Source organism: Cyprinus carpio, chromosome B1 (assembly GCF_018340385.1).
Source record: "Cyprinus carpio isolate SPL01 chromosome B1, ASM1834038v1, whole genome shotgun sequence".
Lineage (NCBI taxonomy): Eukaryota > Metazoa > Chordata > Actinopteri > Cypriniformes > Cyprinidae > Cyprinus > Cyprinus carpio.
Window position 1 is genome coordinate 1,584,976 of NC_056597.1, and position 25,546 is coordinate 1,610,521.

The window sequence follows — 25,546 nt, forward strand, 5'->3', positions numbered from 1 at the left end:
AAGTTGTTACAAATAAGACAGGTTGACCTATTTTTACACAACAGTTGTTAAAAAGGAAAAATAGCCATTTACTCACCTTCATGTTGTCACAAACCTTTATGACCTTCTTTCTCCTGTGAAACAGGATTGAGATTGAGAAGATTGTTTAAACTATGTACACACAGTATTTTTTAAGTTTAACATTTCTTGTCAACATTTTTGGGGTGAAAGAGTTATTCCAATTGTTATCCAGCAGTTTTGTCTTGAGGGTGCAAAATAAATTACGCTCATTTTGGTCATGTGAATTTGTAAGTGAATTTTGAAAGTGACTTCTATATTAGCTGTGGTTTATACATCACTACACTAGTGACATCAGATAAAAGACCTTTTTTTGCCGACAAATTTTTCTTTACATTTCTGTAACAGTAAAGTTTGATTACAGTTATTTTTTACTACATCTAAAACTCTGAAATCTGTTTGACTCTCTCTCCAGTTCTACAGGATTCTCCTTTGGCGAATGGCCACGCCCACTCAGGGCGGGACTTCCTGCGGAAGCAGATGCGAGGAGAGCTCTTTACACCACAGCAGCTCGAGGTATTGGACCATGTCTTTGATCGACAGCCATATCCCGACATTTATCCCGTCCCTGACAGCAGCAGCTACAAGCCCGCCCAGGTAAGGCCTGGGGGGTAGGGGTGTGTATCCTGCCACGGTGGTTGTGTGCACCTCCTCTTAAAGCTCATGCTTGCCCTTGCCTGGCTGCCAGTATCGCTTGACCCTGTCCCAACCCTGCTGTTGACCTATGCACCCCCACACTGAAGCTAATGCTGAACTTTCACCTCTCTGAGCTAATGCTGGGGCTTTGACCCTGCTGGTGCTGATGTCCCCCTGATGTAGTTTTTTGGCTGAGGTTAAGTCTCAGCACTGCGTAGAGGTTTAGGGTTCAGTAGCAAACACTTTTTCGTTAGTTTGCAAAAGTTACCCATATGGCATAATGTTTATATGTCCAAGTGAACATTTCAAAAATCATAATTAATGCATGATGTTGCCGCCAGTGGCAGTCCTGGGACACTTTGTGAAAAAGTAAGTTTAGTTTAGAGTGATGTAAGGGAGAGTACATAATGTCAACATTTTGAGTTTAAAGCAAATGATCTGTGTAAGATGTGTCTCGACTGGATTGGCTAAATTGTGAATAGATTATTTCTGTCACAGCTTTTTAGACTAACACTTTTTACCATTTTTGGGGAAAAATCCTTAAAAATAGGCCTTTATTCTGGTCAAAGAATGTCTTTGCCTCTAGCTATGTTTTGTGTTTGCAGTACTTTTAAATGATTGCAGTATGGCTAGACATGCTGACACATAACAGATAGGATGCAAAAGTACAGCCATATGCACATACAGACAATCATGTGATGCATAACAATTGATCACAAGAATAGGCAGTCAAAGATGTCACTCAAAAGTCAAATGCTATCACCCCCACATTCATTCAGGCACACATACAAGGCCAGTGTCAGAGTTCTATAGACTTGTCTGAAAGACCCCATAATTCCTCTGTCCATTTCACCACTGAGCGCTGCGGCTGGCAAGGTCAAAGGCTACTGAGCAGGGCATTAACCTTAGGGTCAGTCCACATCCCTTGGGTGTGTGTGAGTCAGGTTTGTTGTGGCACAAACGATCAGACAAATTGAGAACTGGGAAGTTTGAGCTGTCTTTTCAGAAACGAGAGTGTGCAAGAGAGGTATATGCTAAGTGGTCTTGTGTGATTGAGTGACGGGTTGTTTTCCTCCCACTGAAAGAGTGAATGCTGCTGAAGGAGAGAGAAATGATGGAGGGCTTGACTCTGTTTGAGTGTGTTTGTGTCTCCTAGGGGCATGAAATGAACTTTGGACTTGATTTTGTTCTTTCCTCTATAGCTGCTGATTAGATTAGGGTACATAAGGGCTCAGTTATATAAAATTATGGTGTGATTATATCATTCATTTTTTCAGATAACCTAAAAGTGTGCAAACATAGTAACATAGTAACATTTGATGTAGTAACATCAAAATAAATGACTACTATTTAATATCAAATCAAATTGTTTATGTTAAATTACACCAGTAAAAGTCACTTTCAGCATCTCTCATTTTAAAATGAAAATTATATCATGAAATTTGACTTTTCCCTACTCTTTAAAATAAAACAGTTTGTACGATAATGCACTGTAACATTCAAACTCAAAACATTTCTCATTCTGAACTTCTGTAACTTCTCTGCATCTTTAGGCTATTTAGAAGTAGCAATATAATTTGGAAAGATAAAATCTGCAGGGATTACATATTCTTGTAGGCCAACCTGTTAGCATAGCTCTGGGTCCCTCGACAAAAGCTGGATTTTCCCATTGGCCTTTGGATTATTGAAGAAATTAAACTCTGTGACCAACAAAATTTCATTTTACTTGGTTTGTTCATCAAGTTAATCTTGACAAATGAACACAACATTTATGAATTCTGAATCTCAAATACTAAAAAGTTAAGTTAGGATATAAATGAAGAGTTCAGATGCAAAACCCTCTAAAAGCCATCTGAAATTTTCTTCTGAAATTAGCATTTTTATCAAGCTCCTGTGTTTATGTTAAGTTATTTCACTTTAATGGCAATGAGAAGAAAACTATTCAATGACATTAAAGTGAATTTACTGAACATAAACACAGCAGCCGAATAAAAATGCTAATTTTAAAGGAAATTTTCAAATGGCTTTTAGAGGGTTTTGCATCTGAACTCTTCAAATGAACTACAAATCATTGGATGACTTCTGTCAGGACCACTAAGCTTCCATGAAATCTTTATTTCAGATCTACAAGTTGGAAAGTTTAAGTTAGAATAGTTAAATGGCGCAATAATAAACACAATGTGACTGTAAAAGTAAACTAAAAATAGTGAATGGAATGAGTATTACTGTTTGGTGTGATGTTGCAAATATGATTTGAGAGGACGTTCATGTTCCTTTTTCGACTAGGAAACTTGTCTTTACAATAGATCCAATAGCATGTCACATGATATTTACGGCTCAGGTGATTGGCTCAAACACCTGTATCCTGAAAAGAGTGCACATTTGACCACTGGTGAGGATTATATGCTGGCTGATCAAGTGCCATCAAGTTCAGAAATCTTTAGGTATAGAAGTCTTACATACAAAGCAAGAAAATAATAAATAATAAATTCCTTTTTTTAATTAAAATGAAACATATAACAAAATGTTTAAAATAAAAACCTTCACAATTTTTCATTTTAATGTTATTAATTATAAGTAAAAAAAAAAAAAAAATTAAATGAAAATAATTCAATAATACCTTACCTGCACTGAAACTGTGCAAAGTCACTGTGGTAAAAAAGCATCTGCTATGATGGTAAACACTAAATGTAAATGTATCTCTTTTCTCTCCACCCATAAATTTACCGTCAAGTTATATCTATTAGATAGTGATGAAATTTCTTTTTTCATCTTTCATCCTCCCCTCCTGCATCCTTTCTCCACCTCTTTTACATTTCTTTCCACTTCTCCTCTCATTTGCTCTCTCCATCTCCCAGTTTGTGGTGCTGGAAGGACCATTAAGCACTGGCAGATCTATTAATTAGTGTCCTGCACTTCAAGGGGGAGCATATAAAACAGCGCACGCTCGTGAGAGTCATTTCATTTGAATTTTCCTCTTTCCATCTACTTACATTATGCCAGAGATACATCAACAGCCCAACAACCCTTACACTGAACTAATTACTCAACCAGACCAAGAGTCGAGAGAGAGAGAGAGAGAGAGAGAGAGAGAGAGAGAGAGATAGAAAGAGAGAGAGAAAGGCACTTTCCAGGGAAATTTCCAGTCATTCATAAAGTGAATGTTTTTTTTTTTTTTATTTTTTTTTTATTATGAACTCCAGAGGTAAATATAGAGTTCAGAGCAAAAATGGATGTAGTTGTTTGACTCAGTCATTTAGAAAAATTATGTAAATATACAATTCACTGCTGTTACCAGCTGAAAAGAACACATTAAAGTCAGCAAGACATTAAGGCAGTAAGACGTTAAAAACTTTTCACAAAAATTATGATTTTGGAGCAGATTATCAATTAATAAAGACTTATTTTCATGCGGTTGCTTGAACAAAACTATGTTATGACCTCAAAATACTTTTACCATAGTGCACGATATGTAAACTAATACAGTGTGATGTTTGCATCATATAGCCAGCTCCATAGTGTGACTTTTCTGACATAGTAAACTTGCTCAGTAGCTCACCTGGTACAGCATTGCTTACATATCATAACACTTGGGTACGAGTCCTGTGAAACACAAGTTACGATAAAAGAGCTTAAAGACTTGTAGAAGCAAACTAAATTGCATTGTTGCTTCAGCAAATGCATTTTTTTTTAATCTAATATTTGTTTTTGTTTACATTATTGGTAAGGTTTAGTGTATGATTTAGTGAGCCCAGTCTCATGAAAATGCATATAAATAGTATGCCAAATAAAAACAGAAAATCATGGTGATGCAAAAATTGACTTTGGTGTGCACAATACGCACATGTTTGGCATGCATATAATATGCAGTTTTTGCGTGCATATGATACAAAATTTGTTGGCGTGCATATGATACGCAATTCTCGCGTATATATACACATCTACCCACAACTCTAATCCTACCCATTGTGTATCATCTGCACGCCAAAGTCAATTTTTTTGTATAATCAGTATACCAAATCGAAACATAAACTCATGCTATTGATACACACTTTCATATGATCGGGTTGGATTTAGTGCAGGTGGTACTTAAGTGTGACAGAACATTAACCTTTTAATACCACTCACTGGACATTTCATTTCTGAAATGCTAAAGTACATACAAAAACCAATGCAAATAAAATGTTGCTAGATACTAGTATAAAACTGAAGATGTTTTTAGTACCACTCACTGGACATTTCACTTTGAAAGTGTCGCAAAACATTCTAGTAGCAATGTGACACTTTGAGCCATATTTTCTATACATGCCAAATTAGCCAAATTAATCTTCTTTTGTGTGCATCTTCTTTTTATGTGTACAGGTTTGGAATGAGGGTAATGATGACTTTGCCCTCTACGTATATTAGATTTCATAAAAAAAATATAAAAAAAAGTTCAAATGCAACATGCTCTCAAATAAAGCATTTAGAATTGTGAGTGTGCATTACACATGTTGAGAGCCGTGACTCTCTGCTTCAGAAGAGCTCACCAATAAATGCCTCCCTGCCAGTCAGGCTCATTTAATACTGCATGCACTGCTAAATACCTCCCCCATCACTCTTTCTCAGTCCCACACACACATAGTGCAGTTCACAGGCTCTTCGAAGAGACAATACGTACAAGCTGAGGAAAAAATAGAGGAAGGGAGATAGAGGGAATGGAAGAGAGAAAGAGCGTCTGAGAGGAAATACTATTATGTAAATGTGACTGCGGGTTGGGGTGAAATTATTTTGGTGTCGCGCGATTAGGGGCCTCATCTGTTATTGATGTGAGCGGAGAGGAGAGCCATTACAGAGGGGCTGTGTCAAAAATGACCCCCGAGAAAACTGTGACCCCAGAGAGAAATCGAGAGAGCAAGGAATACAGTTGAAATGGAATTCCAGTGAGTTTCAGTTTGTTTGTTATTTAGTCAAAATCAATAAAAGTATTTTTTTTTGTTGTTGTTTTTTGTCTTTTACTCTTTTTTTCTGTTTCATCTCAATTTATTTTACAAACCCCATTGCTTTATACATTTTTTCTCTCTCTCAATTTCTAGCTTCTCTCCAGTCTTTGCCCCAGCTGTGGTGTGTGTGACTGTTTGCCGCGTCTATATGTGAAATGTGTGTGTGCATCATGGGCGCTGATGGGTTGCGTAGCTTCAGAATTGACAACATTTACAGGCTAAAATGAGAATCATCCATCTTCACTAGGCTGCTGTCAGAGGCAGGGCCAAACTTCATAATCCCCAATTACTAGCACTAACCTCCCCATCTACATACACACATGATGAGGGGGCGGGTGCGAGCCGCATAAATAGAGAGGAAATGCCTCAGACTGAATGAATGACACAGAGAAACAGACAGTGGAAAGGAGTCAGGGATGGAGAGGGAGAGAGAGAGAGAGAGAGAGAGAGAGAGGGAGGAAGTGGACGGTGTGAGCTGTGATTGGTAAGGTCACAGTCTACTGCCCTCGCCGTGGTGATGAGCACTGAGGTGTTTAAGGGGTCACTGGGATACACACATACATTCATACACAAACACCAACAAACACCCTGCTTACGCTGTGTATTAGATAGGGATTTGTGGAAAAGTTGTGGTTTTTCAGTTGTAATTTTAGTATCTTACAGTTTTATCCACAATTCTTTAGTACTTTAGACAAACCTCCCTCTCTCAATAATCTGGGCTAACAACAAACAAACAAACAAACAAACAAACAAACAAATAATTCAGTTTTCTTGCAGTTGAAATGTGATCTGTGCAATAGATAGATAGATGGATAGATAGATAGATAGATAGAAGGCTTTAGTTTTACTATTGTTCAAAGGTGGTTGGGAAGATTTTTTAATGTTTTTGAAAGAAGAAATCTCTTATGCTCACCAAGGTTGCATTTATTTGATCAAAAATACAGTAAAAACAGTAATATTGTGAAATATTATTACATTCTTAGTTATTTATTATTCTCAATTATTACAATATTAATTCATAAGAAATCATTATAATTTTCTGATTTGGTGCTCAAGAAACAAAAAAAATAAAAATTACCATAAGCTTTGAATGCATATCACAACAAGGAACTACAATTTACTTTTTGGGCATATAGGACAGTAAAAAATAGTTAGTGTATATTGTGCATACATTAAAACACCAAAGGAAATTATTCAGTTATCAATAATCAGAAATGTTTAAGTTGTATTAAGCTGGTACTGCACATTTTATTCCCAGTCTTAGAGTAATTTTGCACTTTTTTACACTTTTATGCTTAGTAAAGGCAACAGTTTTTAAAAAGCTAAATGAAGTATTAATAGTGTCAGATTATGTAAATGTTACCTTTTTATTTTTTCATTTTATATATATATATATATATATATATATATATATATATATATATATATATATAAATATATATATATATAATTTATATTTTGATATTTATACTTTAATGTACTGTATGACACCATACATCAGTTTGAGAACTTTAGCATTTGCATTTATGTGGCATTTATAATTTTGATGTTACTGAGTCTTTTTTTTTTTTTACATGAAAATGCAGTTTATTATAACTTTAACTTTATTTATTATAACTATTACTTTCATATTTTTAAATACAGAACATCAAATGGACAACTAGTCAGAAATTATGCAGATGTGAAAGCTGAACATGTGCTTGGTTTATGTCGGATATGACGAAAGCAATGAATTGTAGTTCATTAAAGAATCACTTTGACAGATTCAGTGAGTGACTGCAAAATTGTAAATGTGTAACTTTTAGGAGTACAAATATAGATGGACAGACATGGACTAAAATCCAAAAAACTCTTCCTGAAATCAAATTATGTGGTTCTAGTAGTTTTTTTTTTAATGGAACCATTCTGAGTAGACAGAGAGGATTAGTATGCCCAGTAAAAAAGCACAAGCTTAGTTGCAGCTTAACATTTATTTACAGGAATGTTAAAGTGGATGGTTATAGCTTGTAATGATGTAACTGTATGGTAACAGCAGGGGCAGGTGTACCATCAGGATTTCGTTGAGGTTTAATTCACTCCTAATCATGGTTATTATTAACCTCCTCCTGGACTAAAACAGAAGCGACATTCACTTCCCAAACTCTGCCATCAAACCACATCCACACCTGAGTGACAAACCCCATTACTGCCAATGGAGATGAATCACTGTGGGGTGGGACAGAGATCAATGTAAGTAATTGGTCATGAAAGCACACAAGCGGGGTCAGTCTGAGGTCGGCCACATATCTATGCCACCACTACTCATTAGTGTTGACTACGTACCTGTGTGCCATTCACAAACACAAAGATGAGGGTTAACATGCATTTCATAAAGTTGATTTTCTTCCATTGTAGCCATCTAATGAAATCTCTCTCCATAGACATCTGATTACTCGGCTATGGCGTCTTTGGCTGGCGGACTGGAGGAGATGAAGAACAGTTTGGCCAATCAGACGGGAGCAGAATTGGGTTCCACTGTTGCAGGGCCTCAATCGTATCCACTTGTGTCTGGTAAGCAAACTACCTGTGTGTTAAAAACACACACATGCACAGTTTTGTTCTTTCATTGTGGAGTTTTCACAGATGTTTGCTTATCAAAGGGACCCATTCCACCCAAATCCAAATTGTGAGAGAAAATGTTGTAAAAAATGAGTAAAATAAGAAAATAACCTATTTATTTTTTGAAAATTCAGACTACAGAGAATAAAAAATAAAAATAAAAAAACTGAATTGTAAGATATGAACTTGCTATTATGAGAAAAAAGTCAGAATTGTGAAATAAAAAGTCACAATTACCTTTTTTATTTTGTATTTTTATTCCGTGAAAGAAACAAGCTTTGTTTAGTAGATAAAAAGCTAAAAAAGCTTGCTTTGCTTAGTGGAGAAAAAAAAATGTAAGGCTTAAATTATTCAGAAAACACAGAAATGGAAATGACTATGTTGGAACAGATGTAAAACAGCAGACACTTTTGTCTGAGATCTGCTAGGCTTCTTCTGTATTATAGCTGTGTTAAACATGTATTAGAACCACCTGATTGTGGATCAGCTTGCTGTGGGCAGCTCAGAGGTGAGATGAGCGTGTCATCAGACCTGTTAAACAGTGCTCAGTGATTCAGATTCACACTCTATACCCTGAGGGACAGAGGGAGTGGATGGAGACCTGTAATTACTATATACACGTCTCCTTCTCTCCCTTACTGGCTCACTCCATTTGGGAGTAAGGGAGTGCTAATTAAGAGCTGCTTGGACAGGAGCCCTAACGAGGGAATCATGGAATTGGGATTTGTGGACCATCTGACAAGGTAGAGCGAAACCTGTATGTCTAGACTGTGTGTGTGTTTGTGCTTGCGTGCGCGCGTGTGTGTGGAAGGAGAGAAAGCCAGAATGAATTACAAACAGAGCTTGCCTCATAATGGACCATATGAAAAGACTATGGAACGGTAGCCCTTGTTTGCATAATGCAAACAATAGGCGCCCCCTATTGGCACAAATGAACATTTTATTTTTACATTTATGATAACTAACATTTTTTTTTATCTATTTACAAATGATACATTCAAGCAATAACATTTATACAGGAATGCAGAAATAATATTGTCTATATATTAAAAATATAAAGAGAAACTAATTTTTTATTTTTATTTTGGCAGTTTCTTATCTCTCTTGATTAGTTTATAGAAAAGGAAATGAGACCGAGAAGTGACACAAGTAGCCCCCTCTACTACACATATACCATTTTCCCCCAATGATTTTATCTCTCTTTTTTTTGAGCAAGAAAATCATTCTTTTCTTTTCTGACAACGTCTCTCAGAGGACTAGGCCTTGTCTGTTCTTCCTCTGAAGAGTCCATCTCTCTCTGTCCCTCACTGTTGCCCTGTCCACTGACCCAGAGTGGATTAGTATCCAGTCTTCACTAATGTCTTCCTGTCACCTAACTCCCTAACATGGCAAACAGCAGAACAGAGAGTGTGAGACTCTGTGTGTAACTGCGTCTGGTCCGGGCAAGGTACATTTGTTTTTAAATGCTAAACATGCATTAATTAATAATATTTTGGTATGTTACATTTTACATTTTGGCTGCTTCATGCATTGTTCATTGCTAATATATTGCTGAAAAGCTTATATTTGATTGTTTATGGTAGGCTCCATTCTGACAACTTGCCCCAATGCTTGTGACAGCATGCCCCTTTTTTGTATGGTACTTTGAATTTATTGAAAGGCTAGCACTTTGAGATGTGACATCTCTTTTTCAAGGGGGTCCTAAAAACACAAAAACAAAATATTACAACATAACCAAAACCATACAAATATGTACACACACAAATACACAAAACAGAAGACATGTTCAACCAGTCCCCCAAACCCACAGCAGGATTACAAAACAATCAATGTCATATATAAACAGAATCAACCTAATAAAACTTTAAAGCATACACAAATTATTTTGAGATAAGAAAATAAAGATGGTCTAAAGTAATAAATGGAAGTAACAAATCTCAAAGACTGAGAAAGATTATTCCAATCAGAAGAGGAGTTAAGATGTTGCAACTAATCAGAATTAGTGGTGTAAATAACAGTGTCATCAGCATAAAGATGTATAGAGCAATTTTAGCATATTACAGATAGATAATTTATAAAAATAGAAAAAAAGTAGTTGGACCCAGAGTAGAACCTTGAGGAACACCTTTTTTAAAACAATCAAATAATCAGACTGAAAACCTTGTAATACAACATACCTGTTATGCAGATAAGCATTAAACCAAACAAGAGCATTTTCTAGTTAAACCAGTGGAAGACAATTTATCGAAAAGAAGGTAATGATTGAACATTCAAAAGCCTTTGAAAGATAGATGAAAAAGGCACTTTTGGCTTGGCCTTTGTCAAAGGATGAAAAAACACAACATTTCAGAATGTTAAAAGGGGGAGTAGTAGTAGAAAAGTTTGGTCTGAAACCAGACTGAAATGGCGATAGAGTATTTGGTGAACTTATATAAAGAGATAACTGATTAAAAATAAGTTTCTCAAAACTTTTTGTAATAGAACAAATAATAGAAATTGGACGATAATTGTTCATATTAAATGAATCTCCACCTTTGAACAGAGGAATAACTCTTGCACATATCCACATAGAAGGAACAGAACAAGTTGACAAAGATAAACAAGAAATACAAAGTATACTAAGCAATATCACTGCAATTTGGCCAAAGGCATAATATTTGAAAAAAATGCATGATTGCGAGTATGACATTGCTTTTGTACAACAAGTCATTGGTAAGAACTGTCATACTATACAATCAGATAACACCTTAGTCTTTTATTTAAAAAAAAAAAAAAAAAGATTAAAAAAATAATAAAAATATATAAATACAAATATATATTATATGTAGATAGTGTTACATTCTAATGTTTAATATTTGAAACAACCCAATAAATTTATTAAACTTAATAAATTTAATAAATCTTAGTATTGGGAATTTAAGACCAGTTGTGTTATCCTAACTTTAAGAAGTTATTTTACAATGATTTTTAAGAACATTATTTTCATGAATTTAAAATCTTCTCAAGTTTAGGCTTTAGAACAATCTGCAGTTTCTCTAAAAAATCTGGGAACAAAAAAGATAAGAACATTCTTAAGTGTTTTTGTGAATACAAAATATTTGTACCTTTACACTTACTTTAGGAAATTATGTTTATGAATGTGAATCAACACGAATTAAGTGAATGATTCAATCACTTGTTTGACACAATGGCAACATTCACTGTGTTTTTCCAGAATTAATTAGCACTTTTGAATAAATCCATTGATTCAATCAAAGACACATGCTGTTTTCTGTGTATATATTTATAATACTTTTTGACTGATATGTGACCTATGAGCACTCACATCTCATTTGCTTTATACCTGCAAACATAGAATCTGCAACTGCTGAATAATGTGTTTACCCAAAGGTCATATAGTAGTCATGTTGCACAACAATTTCCCTTTCCACACTTTATCCTTCTTTCAATCTTAACACTCTTCTTTATCCGTCCCTGAGTTATTCTTCACCTTGCCTCTGTCTCTTATACCTTCTTTCGTCTTCTCTATCACCCTTTTTAATCTCTGATAAAGTATTCCGTTTCCCTCCTTGCCCCCTCCCCCTCATACGCCCTACGGAGGCTTAAACGGTGGCTGTGTTGAAGGGGATGGATGAACCGAGTGTGATGGTGTTTATTATGATGAATGGGCTGCAGTCTACAGATCAGCACCATGTGCAGACTGAGAGATGATTCACTCTGACAGCCATGTCATGTAGCCTAATACAGTTATACATCCATACAACAGAGAGAGAGGAGAGATAAAGTGAGAGAGAATTAAATTTAGAAACAACCCAATGAACATTGTGAAATGGACAAGTTAAATTTCTCATTAATGTTATTATTAATCCATCCTTGTTTGTTTTTAATGAACTCTAATCGACAATCTATAAAGTATTGACTGTGGGTCAGTTACCTGTGCCTAAAGATATATATATTTTAACTTTAACTTCACTGACCTGATTTTCTTGTTCATTCCTATGAATATGCCCCTTTCTTTAGTGAATCAGGCCTGAGGGAGACAGGGGCATGTACGTTGTACACTAATAGTAGATCCTGTCATACATCAGTGCATAATTATACCAGACGCCCTATTACTGGGGCAAAGGCAGATTTGTGATCTGACATAAAGTGAGATGGCTGTATTAATCGGGATGGTTAAACAGGATGTCACTAGTTTACCATGCTCATAAGATCTGATTTAATAAGCTACAGCATAGATCCATGCTTCTTCACTTTGCAATGAACTCTTTCTGTCAGCTTTTAAATCACACTAGCCTTTAATTGAAAATTTGTTAGTAAGGGTCATAAATGTAAGCATAATTATTAAAAAACTGTTAAATAATACCTATTCAAACCAGAAATTTACATTCTCAGAACAGTCTGGGAACCAAAAAAAATTGTTAGCTGGGTTACTGCAATGATTCATTCTGTATTAATTCGCAAATCGGCAGTTCTGATACTAAACTGACAGAAAACACACATGACATGAATGCTGAAATATTATCAGGAAAATGATTCTCAGGTCTCAGATCTAATCACAATTATTAGTCAGTCAGTGATATTAGTAATATTTTAAAGCATCATTAATAGGGTACTGAGAGGTGAAATATTATGGTGTTAATTATTTATAGTTTTCTGATGCGGCTGTTTGTAAGGCTTTTTAAGTGTTCTGCAGATTACATTGATATGCTAACAGTTGGTGACAAGTGAATCACTTTAAAAGTGATTAATTAAACTATGTATTATAAAGGTTTAATTTAAACCACTGATTTATGAAGGAATGTTAATGCATTCTGCTTGGAGATGAACAATGATCAGTTCTATATTGGCTTCATTCTGAACTTTTTTTCATATGTGGAACAAAAATACACAAAGCAAATGGTAATACTACCATCTAAAATGTAAATAATTCTTGTTTATTAAACTATATAAAAGCAAATATCACACTTGTGCTGGGAGTGTGACTACCAGCTGAATCAAATCTGTGCTTTATTATTTGCCATTGTTTTATTTAATTCCATATAGAAACTCAGGACACACTTATGTGGTGACATCACTATAGGACGCTTTTTTATCATATGTCGCTTGTCAGTTTTTACGTGTTTGTTAAATCTGTCAGATCCCAAAAAACCAACATTACATGATGCTAACATACAATCACAGTGCTGTAGTACAACCAAAAATAATCCCAAACTTTATCTCCATAACAATCTCAGTTGGCCAGACAGTAATTATTTATTAAAAATGTTAAAATATTGGTGTCTGAGACACTGTATTTTTTTAAAGGGGTCATCGGATGCGACATGCACTTCTACATGTTGTTTGAACATAAATGTGTGTTGGCATTGTGTGTACACAACCACCCTATAATGATTACAATCCACCCAGTGGTTTTTGTTAATCTTCTAAAATTATTACCCATTTCTCAAATCAAGCCGTTCTCAGATTCTTGGCTGTGTGACATCACACAGGCAAAGGCCCTTCCCACGACACTGCCGTCTTACCTTAGACCCGCCCTGAGTGAGCTGTGAACAGTCTGCAATTGTTTCGATGCTGGAGCAGGAGTAGACAAGATTGTCTCCTAAGCAATTGAGGTGTTTTGTTGTTGGATGTAATAATGAACATAACAGTCGTCATTTACTCCCGACATTTGAGCCGCTGAAGACACTGGGGATTACGTTTGTTTGTGAAGGGAATGCACCCCGATCTACGTAAATGCAAATCACCTTTTCTAATAACGTGCTAGTTAGCAAGTTTCATGATAATGTGGCTAAAGTTTACCGTCTCTCAAAAGAGTGTAATTGGGTGTTAGTTAGCAGCGAGCAGAGCTCATTTACATTTAAAGCAGCATGCAAGAATATGGCCCATTCTGAAAAGAGCGGTTTTTGACAGGGTAAAAAAGGTGTTGTTTTACACTGCCATTGAGAAATTTTAACCAAAGTATGTTATAGACTTTTCATTAAGGCCTTAAAGAATCATATCAACTTGTGGAAAATGGGCATCTGATGACCCCTTTAAAGCATAGTTGAGATCTTGGAGTAAAGGTTTGGACCCTCAAACATTGTCACAACTTAACAAGCCGATAAAAAAGGTTAAAGCCTAGTTTACGGAACAATTATAGATGAAATTGCTTTGTAAGGGGTTGTGGTGATTGGAACGAGTCACTGAGAAGTCAGATCAATAAACTCTTCCCTATGGAGTTGATCCTATTCATGCTAGAAATACTCTTTTTATCTTTACAGGTCGCGACCTGGCCAGCACCACGCTCCCTGGTTACCCTCCTCATGTTCCTCCAACTGGGCAGGGTAGTTACTCCACACCCTCCCTCACAGGGATGGTACCTGGTGAGTCTCACTTGCATACATGCATGTCAGTCAATTGTTAACTCCATCTACACAAACTTTACATACACAGAAACAACTATTTTAATTTCCCATCATACTGGGTTGAGTTCTTTATTATTTTTTTTTTTTTTGGCATATTTCTAAAGAACGGAGTGTCAATGAAAATAACAGATAGGCTAGTTTTCATACATGTGCCACCCTCATTTTTTCTCTCTCATCCTCTCCCGCTTGTCCTGCTGTAGTCACTCTCCCAATACCCCCTTTTCACCTCTGCTTTATTTCAGTTGAGGTCCCAGTGGGAGGGGGTCTTGTCTTTGCCACTTCCTGTCTCCCCCCATCTGCCAGGTTGACAGCACTCCCAGGGGGTTATGGGATGGGGAAGGGTGGGGGGTGTTGGGTGGCTGGCAGAGTGTGAGGCGGGTGGACTGGCTTTGAGTCTTCAGCAGGAGTGGCTGGACTATTAGACCCCAGTCACACAGCTGTCCCTTCTCAACATCAGTAATTTGTTTTTAATGAGAATCATCACTGACCCTTGACTAATTCATTCATTCTCCTGCAGACTCTCTTGGCCTCCTTTCTTTTAGCTATTTTTTAATCCACAGGCCACTTCAGAATCACAAAAATACACATGAATTCTCTCACCAAGATATTCATATTCACAAACACAATAGCATGTAAATGGCTTTGAACACTGTTCACCTAGATACATACAGTATGTGACTTAAATAACACTACCTCATTGATTTTTTCTTGATCCAACATCATCTGAAATTTTGAAATTAACCGAAAAACACCTACCTATTTGTTATTAAAATAAAAGCAGTTCAAAAGTTTTATTTAATTATTTATTTTATTTATTTGTACTAATAAGGGTAGGGTTACAAGTTTTGTGCTTGTCCATCAAATTTGACAGTTATCAATCATATTCTTGGTTTAATGTCATATTATTTAGGGTCACTGCTAAATAGTAGTAAAGGCTTGAAAAAAGTAGGAATTGTGGTCCAGCTTGTCTGACACCCTGCAGTATTTCAGTGTCTTGAAATATGTGGTTAGTTATCAAGTGATTAGTAAAATGTTGGGCCTAACATATGTTTTATAATTTAAGTTGAACCTATTTATTAATTTTTTTTTAATGTTTATTAGAATGCATTTCTGAAAGAAGATGATGCACAATATGATTCACAATACACAAAAAATTAGAATATACAGTATATGGATCTAGTTATCAGTGGATATCAGCGTTTAATTTTTTGTTATTATTATTATGCAGTATTGGATGCTAAATGGTGGTTTAAATCTTAAATGTAACATTAAAAAAAATGATTTAATACGTTATATCTCTGGACCAAAAAAAAACAGTTGACAGAGGAATGTGATAACTTCTTGCTGCGGTTAGCGCCACAGATAGATTTACCTCAGAAAAGAAAGTACATGGATTGTATTTCATATTGCATTTTTATTCATCTTGATTTTTCACAACTTGTGTGAAGCATAGAAAAATGGAAAATGTACTGGTAATTTTGTGCCAGGATATTATGCTAAAGTTTACAGACATTTCTTTTAACCCTAAAATACAACACAATGCAATGTGTGATTTAAAATATGTGGAAAACACCTATGAAAAATCAATATGAAAAATAGCTTTATATTAACCCTACACTGTGCTTTATTTTTACAGACTTTCCTTACTTTAATCAACTACTATTCTTGTTAAATGCGGCTTACCAACTAGCAAAATTATAACAATGATGAAAAAAGCAAAACTTAAAGGAGGGATTTGCTTGCTTAGCTTCAGTATCAAGTGCAAGGTAACACAAGTGGATACAAGTGGAAACTCTAGTGTGACAAGACAAATAGAGTGGTATAAAAAAGCAAGAACTGTGGAATGAAGGACTGTTCACCAACCCTTGTATCAACTCCCTGAACACAGCAAAACAAACCCAAGCCAAAACAACAACATGTCTCTTGTCGTGTCTCCAGTCTGTCACGCTGGTGTCTCTGTCGATGCTCTCCCTGTTGCCACCGTGACTCAAAGGGTCTTGTCGGGTACCCTCTCTTCAGAGCAAGATCCGTAACCTTGTCTCGTATTTCCCTCCAACTGAATCCCCCATGTTTCCCCCACTTCTGACAAGCATTTATGACCTTGCAACCCATCTCTCTCGCTGGGGAGACCCCATCCCTCTTTTCTTCTCCATCCATAAGTCATCCCCCGCACTTTGACCAGCATCTTCCCAAAACAACCTGACATGCGGTAGTCGCTGTGGCGCAGAGTTGACGGAGGGGAGGTAACCATGCCAACGATCCCATCTAAAAGCATGCTGAAGGTTAAGGGTAGGAGCAAGGCTCCAGACATGCACTTTAGATGATCCTGCTTCATTTACCTTCAACTATTGCCCCTTTTTTCAATTGTCTGTGTTTATGATGGTACATGTGAATTTATTAAATTCAGCATAAAATATAAAAATGAAAAAAAAAAAAAACACTTCAAGCTTTACTCTGACAGCAAAAATTTAATGAGTCATGTTGCATTAATGTATCCATATTATTTTATATAATATACAGTATGCCTGAACTTTTTACATACATTATATACTATATATAAAATTAAATAAAATATAAAGTTAAGTTTTAATTTGACAACACAAAGCTAAAAGTGATAAATACCACATTACTGCTCAAAAGTTTTGTTAACACTTTTTTTAATGTTTTGAAAGACTCATTTATCAGTAAAACAGTAATGTTGAGAAATATTATTAAAGTTTTAAATATTTTCTAATTAAATTTATTTTTTCACTTATTTCTATACTGTCCCTTCTTCAGCATTAATGCATTAAATTGGCCAAAAAATACTGTATGCTTTGAATTGCTGTTATTGTTCCATATTGTGCTTTTAGTGTAAGCAGTCCAATTATTGCTAGAAACCTGGAAACCATGTGTTGTATTACTCGCATTCTTGTATTACTCTCATTCACTTTTTCTATTTCATTGACTTTTTCCTTCATTCTCTGTACAAACATTTAATACAATCAGTCATTTAATGCTTACATTCTCTTAAATGAGATAAGATTAGCTTTTGCTGCAGGCTATTTTAAGGAACAATACAGTACATATTGTGTTGTTGCTTTAAATAAGAAATTTTCAAATTAAGTTCACTTCAATTGTGGTTAGGTGTAATAAATACAAAATTATGAAAACGTGTTTTCTCAGTTGTTTTGAAATAATGTGCTTTAAAGGTGTAAACACAATGAAAATTCTGTCATCATTCATGGAAGCCAATTTCTACCTAATAAAACAAAAAACAAATCTGCATTTTGAACAGTTTGTATTTAAACAGTTCCTTTAAGGATGTTCGTTTTTTTATTTTAGTGATATAAAAGTACCAAGAAAGATGATATTTACTGGGTGAACTGCTTCAAGTGCTTATTTACAGCTCTCAGAAATGATAGACTTCACTTTTATGGAAAATTGATTACTAGTGCTTTTTCATTTTTCAGTATATCTCCTTGATCCTCTTCCTGCACTTTATCCCACAGCGTATCGCTTATTTCTCCTCTCCTTTTTCTCCATTCTGTTGCTTTCTCTCTTTCAGCGGGGGGCTGACACACAGGGGAGGGGGGCACAAAACCAGCCAGGCAGAACCGACAGAGCGAGAGATGGAGGGAAAGAGAGAGAGAGAGAGCCGGGGCCTCTGATTTTGTGACAGCCAGCAAAGGGAAAGTGTTCCCCGGGGAAAGGGAGAACGAGGGAAAAGAGGGAGAGAAAGAAAGAGGGAGATAAGGGAAAACTACACTGAAGCAATGGAGGAGAAAAACTGTCACAAATCGACACTTCCACCTCGCCAATTGGACCTTTTAGACCCATACACACTACATACGCAGTACAGGAGGTACTTTAGAGTAACTGTACATTCATATCCAACATTTTTCATTGTCTTTTCTTGAATTTCAGGAGGAGATTTCTCTGGCAGTCCTTATTCCCATCCGCAGTATTCAACATACAACGAGTCTTGGAGATTTGCAAACCCCAGTCTACTAGGTAAATCTTGAGCTGAAAGCACAAATACAGTATATGGACAGTGATGCAGAATACTTGATCTCTTAAAGCTTTTAAAAATATATAATAATGTGTTAATATGACACAAGACACAATGTAAATAATAGATTCACTGTGCATCATAGAGGGATTCATGGATAATAACAGAACTTTTTGTGATCGCAACGTTACAATGTTCATCACAGAGCTGAATAACCTTCCAATAGCCTATGTCTGTAGTCATGTTTTACATTTGTTGTAAGTAGACAGTGGTCAGTAACATGCCTAATATGTGAGTTCATAGTTTGTATTGTGTGGAATGTGAATAACGATGGTAAAAACAACCACACTTCTTGGAAACATGAGAAAAGAACATGAATACACGTGGGGTAAATGATAACAGAATTTTGGATTTTTGTGTGAACTACTTATTTAAGTAGAATAAATGCATTGATTTAGAATGTTTTATTAAGGATTCATTTATAGTCACATTTACTGTGAATGATAAACTTGCTGATTTAAGTTGTTGTATGTGTGTGCACTTTGCAGTGTTCCAGCAGGAGTACGGTTCTTTACTGGGCTCGGAGAGAGCAGCTTCATCAGGTCTATTCCCTGGCCAAACCCCACAACCTACAGGTACATAACACCCATGCTATCAGAGGGGGATGTGTGGGTGGTTTGATGTGTGAAACATTGTCGGGTTAGCTTGTCATATGTGTATGTATGTATGGTGCACTGCACAGAATGAGCGGTTCAGAAGAACCTGCCCCCGATCAGCAAAACCTCAGACTGACACCCCAGTCAAAAGCAAGGTGAAGGGGCATTGGCTTAAAAATAGTTATATGTGTGTAAGAGAGAGCCACAGAGCTGACCTTAATGCTCCCAATGGAGAAGGGATTCCTTGGAGATTTCAGGAGCTTTTTGCTTTGTGTGTCAAGAAAGAGACCCTGATCTGACAGACGTTTGACAGTGTTTGTGTGAAGTGCACTATTAGAGCTTGACTATATATATGGATTAAAACATTTCCATTCAGAATCTAAAACATGAATGTAATGCTTTCAGAATTGAATCATTTTTATAATACATGTCATAGTAGTAAATTATATTTACCTACATACAATTAATTGCTGATTCAGAGTGTTAACCTGATTTAGTTAAACATAACTTGTTCACAAAAAAATTGAAGTTCAAAGCATAAGTGCCACTGAAATTTCTCTGCCTTAATGCTCTCTTCTTAGTTGTGAGACAGTATTTATTTCCTGAAAATGCTAGTTAATGTTTTTGTATTGAGCTAAAAAAAAAAAAAACTACTAATTTTGCTCACATAGGGTATAACAACTTATCCCAACATTGATAATTTTTGTAATTTCTTGGGATTTTTACAGCAACTGAATCACACTCACATAATATTTATTTCAAGTGAAGACAAACACACCCATCCACCACATTTCTCACAATTTCAAACTCTTTAACTCCGGCAACAAAGACTAAGCAGCACAGCTGTCCCTCTACTCTGTTATATCCCTCGCTCATGCCCGCTGTCTCTGTCTAATAAAGAAAAATACTTCCTGCTAAAACTAACTATGATACTAAAGACATTTCATCTTTGAGGGGTCCATCAGCACTTAATGCCGACACAGACTGATCAAGATGGATCATGTGTCTTATAGAGCAGAAATGGTCTTTTCCCTGCAGAATCTGAGCTGATGATGGTGGTGTCATTTCAGATAAGAGGAAGGGTGACATGATTGTGGGGGACTTAATAAATAAAAAGTACACTGGGCTATACATCCATCATCCTGTGATCATATTTATTCTTGGTAATGAATTCGTTGCTTCTTATTTAGCAATTATCTTAATGTGATTTGAGATCAACAGCAGTTCAAGACCATTTTAAGTGGAGGGGTAGTTATAAAATAAATACAGTGCTACAAACAGGAGTTCGTATGGTTTAAAATATTATATATATATATATATATATATATATATATATATATATATATATATATATATATATATATATATATATATATATATATATATATATATAAAATAACACATGATTCACAAAAGACATTTATAATGTTACTAGTGCTGGGCGATTAATCACATCCAAAATAAAAGGTTTTGTGTACATTATGTGTGTACTATGTATATTTATTATGTATATATAAAGACATACACATACAGAATATATTTAGAAAATATTTCAATGTATATATTTATATTTGTATCATTCATATAATATATACATATATTTAATATATAACATATTTTTCTTAAATATATACATGCGTGTGTGTGTGTATTTATATATACATAATAAATATACACAGTACACACACATATAATATGTACACAAAAACATTTATTTTGGACACGATTAATTCTTGCCAAGCACTAAATGTTACAAAAGATTTCTATTTCAAATAAATGCTGTTTTTTATCAACTTGTATTCATCAAAGAATCTTGAGAAAAATGTAGCAGCACATAATAATAATAATAAATGTTTGTTTGTTTTTTTGACCATCAAATCAGCATACTAGAATGATATCTGAAGGATCGTGTGTCACTGATTTTATTGGCTGCTGCCATCACAGGAATAAATTACATTTTAAAATATATTAAAAATATATATATATTTAAAATAATAAATAATAATAATAATAATAATAATAATTCACAATATTACTGGTTTCTTGTATTTTTGATCAAATATAAACTGCATTGATGAGCATAAGAGACTTCTTTTAACTTTAGACAACCACCTTCTCAGTTTAAAACAGAAAAAAAAAAATATATATATATATATATATATATATATATATATATATATATATATATATATATATATATATATATATGTATATGTGTGTATATATATATATAAAGAGAGAGAGAGAGAAAGAGAGAGAGAGAGAGAGAGAGGATTTTTTTTTTTCTTTATTTTAACGATTATAACATTACCAATAAAACAGTATTTACAAAATACATAAATTTACATCAATATACAAAAAATCTCATACATTCATGTGTAAATTTCCATCTTCTAAATCACATAAAACCGCATTCAAAGCCCAAGTATGTTTAAAAACATCAAGATCTCCAACCATTTTATAATATGTAAACTCAACAGTAAGCCGGGCAGATAAAAGTCCTTTTAAAGTCATGTTAACATCAGTAGAAACACCCCCATTCATCCTTTCTTTCCTTGTTAGCCATATAGCTAACTTTGCTTGACCATATAAAAAATTAATTTAAGACATCAGTTTTTCTATTTTGATATTTATACTTCGGGCCATAAATAAACCCGTTTAAAGTAAATTCAAAATTCAAATTTTTACTCCAATCTTCCAACAATAAAAACATTGGCTTCAATCTTTCACACTGCAAAAATAAATGATACATATCTTCATGTTCAAAACAAAAAGGACATTCATCCCTTACAGTTGGATCAATATGTGCCCTGTGTCTATTAGTAGCTATTATTCCGTGTATTATACGCCACTGGAGATCACCGGTTCTCTTATCAATAGGACGTTTATATAGAGTCCTCCAACTACCTTTAGGTGATCCATCTAACCCATCTATCCCTTGCCATTTAGAGATCTAAAACATCTTTTAAAGACTCATAATGCATTACTTTTACACAAGTATAATACAACGCTCTCTTTCCTATATCAGCAAACAAATTAAGCTCTGGGGTTTTAAAACTCAACAGCTTTCCTTCATCTCCTGCCCTTGTCTCCACAGCTGCACTTACCCCTAAATTTGGAAATTCAACCATCTCACTAATATATTGCGGTTTTGTTTCCTCTCGTCTTTCAATAACTCTGTAAATGTTGATGGTATTACAGATAAGAATTCAGTCCTTAATCTTTCAGCAAAACGAAGTGATTTAATGCCAAGCTTTGCTGCCATATCCTTTGAAGACATCCATTCACTCTTAGTCCAAAGATGAGAAACTTTTATAAACTGGGCCTTCACCATAGCAGCTTGCATTGAATGAGAGTTCAAGATGTTTATAGGTAAAGCAGGATTATAAAGAAGAGGTTCTTCTTTAATCCATGATCCTCTTACAATTCCTTCTTCTCGTACAACTTTCAAAGCATTCCATGATTTTAGAACGGACTTATAAAAAGGAGTTATTTCAACTAATACAGTATCATTTAAATTTATTAAAAACAATTGTCGGTCTAATCCCAGTTGTCCTCCTCTCCTCAAAAGACCACAAGCCACATGAGCCCAGCTAACGTCTTTCCCATACAGAAGTCTCTGGGCAGCTTGTAGTCTAAAAGCAGCAATCCTACAGCCAATATCAATTAATCCTTGCCCCCCTTCATTCAGAGGTAGGTAGAGTACAGCAGGTCTCAGCCAGTGCTGACCGGTCCAAAAGAAGTCAACAAGACATTTCTGAATGTCCTTTATGACAGCAGCAGGGGGGTCCAATACAGCCATTTTATGCCACAATGTTGAAGCAACAAGATTATTGACTATCAGGACCCTACCCCTGTAGGAGAGCTGAGGAATTAACCATTTCCAATTGGATAACCGGAGACGCACTTTTTCCAGTAATCCTTCCCAGTTCTTTTCCTTATAAACCTTAGAACCTAAAAACACTCCTAAAAACTTAAAACCATCTTTTCTCCAAGTGACATTATTTGGCAGCTGTGGGACATTAGATCTTTCTGAACCACACCATAAGGCTTCACTTTTTGTCCAATTTATTTTTTGCTGATGATGCTCTTCCATAACATTTAAGATTTTCTAAAACTATTTTAATATCTTCACTGTTTCTAATTATTACAGTTATGTCATCAGCATAAGCGGATAATTTCACATTATTTAAAATATTTGACCCCTCAATGTGTAAACCTGTCAACTGTTCTCTCAATTTACACAATAGTGGTTCAATTACAAGGCTATAGAGTTACCCTGAAAGAGGGCACCCTTGCCTTATTCCTCTTTTTACTTTAATAGGGAGCACTTAATCCACCATCAATTTTGACCATACATTCAGCTTCATTATACAATAAATTAACCCATGAGATAAAACCATTTCCAAAACCATAAGCCTTAAGTAAATCAAACAAATAAGCATGTTCAACTCTGTCGAACGCCTTCTCTTGATCAAGAGATATTAAACCCAAATCATAATCCTTGCACATTGCATAATCTATTACATCTCTCATTAAAAAAAAGGTTATCTTTAATACATCGCCCCTTTACACAATATGATTGTTCTTTCATGATTAATACACTCATATAATTATTTAATCTATTGGCAATACATTTCGAAAAGATTTTATAATCTATACACATTAATGCAACAGGTCTCCAATTCTTCAAACAATACAAATCACCTTTCTTCGGTAACAAAGACAACACTGCCCTGTTACAACTCTTAGGTAAAGACCCAGTCTGTATTGAACTTAAAAGCATTTCAAAATAATCTTTTCCAATCACATTCCAGAAATGTTTATAAAATTCAGATGGAAACCCATCAAGACCTGGAGCTTTCTCAGATGATAAATCATGTACAGCTTTTGACACTTCTTGAAAAGTAACTGGTAAATCAATAACCTCCTGTTGTTCAGGGCGTCAACTTTTTAAGGCATGAAAATAATTCATCTCTACAATTAGAATCTGTGACATTATCGGCATATAAATCAGAGTAGAAATCAACAGCAATTCTTCTCATTTCATAAGAATCATAAGTAACAACACCATCATCTTTTTTTAAACCAACCATCAATTTTCCTTGATTATTCTTTCGTTCTAAATTGAAGAAAGTATTTTGTAGGTCCATCAATGTCCCTCTTTTGGATAAAACGTGCCCTAAACAAGGGCAGCTTTCACTTTATCATACAATAAATTACTCAACTGAAGCTTTTTCTCAGAAATGGCAGTTTCCAATTGAAGTCCATTCCTCGCCATCATTTTTTCTTCTATGTCAGAAATCTCATTCTCCAAGTCTTGTATTCTGATCTTTAATGTCCTTTTTGAATAAGATGAGTATTGCTGACAGAAAACTCTAATTTGCACTTTTCCAATGTCCCACCATTGTTTAATATCACCATAATTTCCTTTTTGCTTTCGCCATATTTCCCAAAACAATTTAAAATTCTCACAAAAAACATTATCTTGTAAAAGCTTATTATTAAAATACCAATACAAACTCCTTTTACTTTCTTTCAACATGACAAAGTCCATTGTTATCATTTTGTGATCTGAAATTATATTTGGAATAATATTAACATTACCCACTCGGTTTCTTGAATCGCGAGAAATATAAAAACGATCCAATCTAGCAGCATGAACTCTACCATCTGTGACTTTTACCCAAGTGTATTGTTTAAGCAATGGGTTTTTCATTCTCCAAATATCTTCAAGATTTAAAATTTTTACCATATTAGATAATACACAGGCCGATTTCTGGTGAGGTTCTTCAGCATTTCTATCTATATTAAAATTCAAGGTGCAGTTCCAGTCTCCTGCCATTATAATTATATCTCCTAAACTAAGAGTTTTTAAAACACGACCTAATTTCTCGAATAAAAGAACCCTTTCTGTTCCCCCATTAGGAGCATATATATTAACAAAAAGAAAAAGAAAATTTTGTATTTCAACTCTTACTAAAAGTAGTCTTCCAGGTTCTATATCATATGTAGATACAATTTTTATTTTTAAACTTGGATTAAAAAGAATCGCAACTCCTGCACTAACATTAGAGCCGTGACTTAAAACATATTCTCCCTTCCACCACAAACCCCATTCAGACTCGTTACTCGCATTACTATGGGTTTCTTGAAGAAAACCTACTGTAATATTCTTAATATTAAAGTATTCTGAAACTAAAGCCTGCTTTTTCCTAT

At 34.9% G+C, this 25,546-nt stretch overlaps 1 protein-coding gene across 4 annotated transcripts in view; it reads left to right on the top strand.

Moving 5' to 3' along the window:
• The window catches only part of pax5 (paired box 5), a 52,593-nt gene that overhangs the window by 24,211 nt on the left and 2,836 nt on the right, over window positions 1–25,546 (top strand). For 2 of the 4 annotated variants that reach the window (XM_019109360.2, XM_019109370.2), the window contains exons 6-10: window positions 473–654; window positions 8,096–8,225; window positions 14,537–14,638; window positions 18,587–18,673; window positions 19,220–19,306. In XM_019109360.2, coding sequence (XP_018964905.1) covers window positions 473–654; window positions 8,096–8,225; window positions 14,537–14,638; window positions 18,587–18,673; window positions 19,220–19,306 — 588 coding nt within the window. Of the gene's footprint in view, window positions 1–472; window positions 655–8,095; window positions 8,226–14,536; window positions 14,639–14,922; window positions 15,444–18,586; window positions 18,674–19,219; window positions 19,307–25,546 lie in introns of those variants that run through there. The other 2 variants (XM_019109382.2, XM_019109396.2) reach the window with 2 other exon arrangements.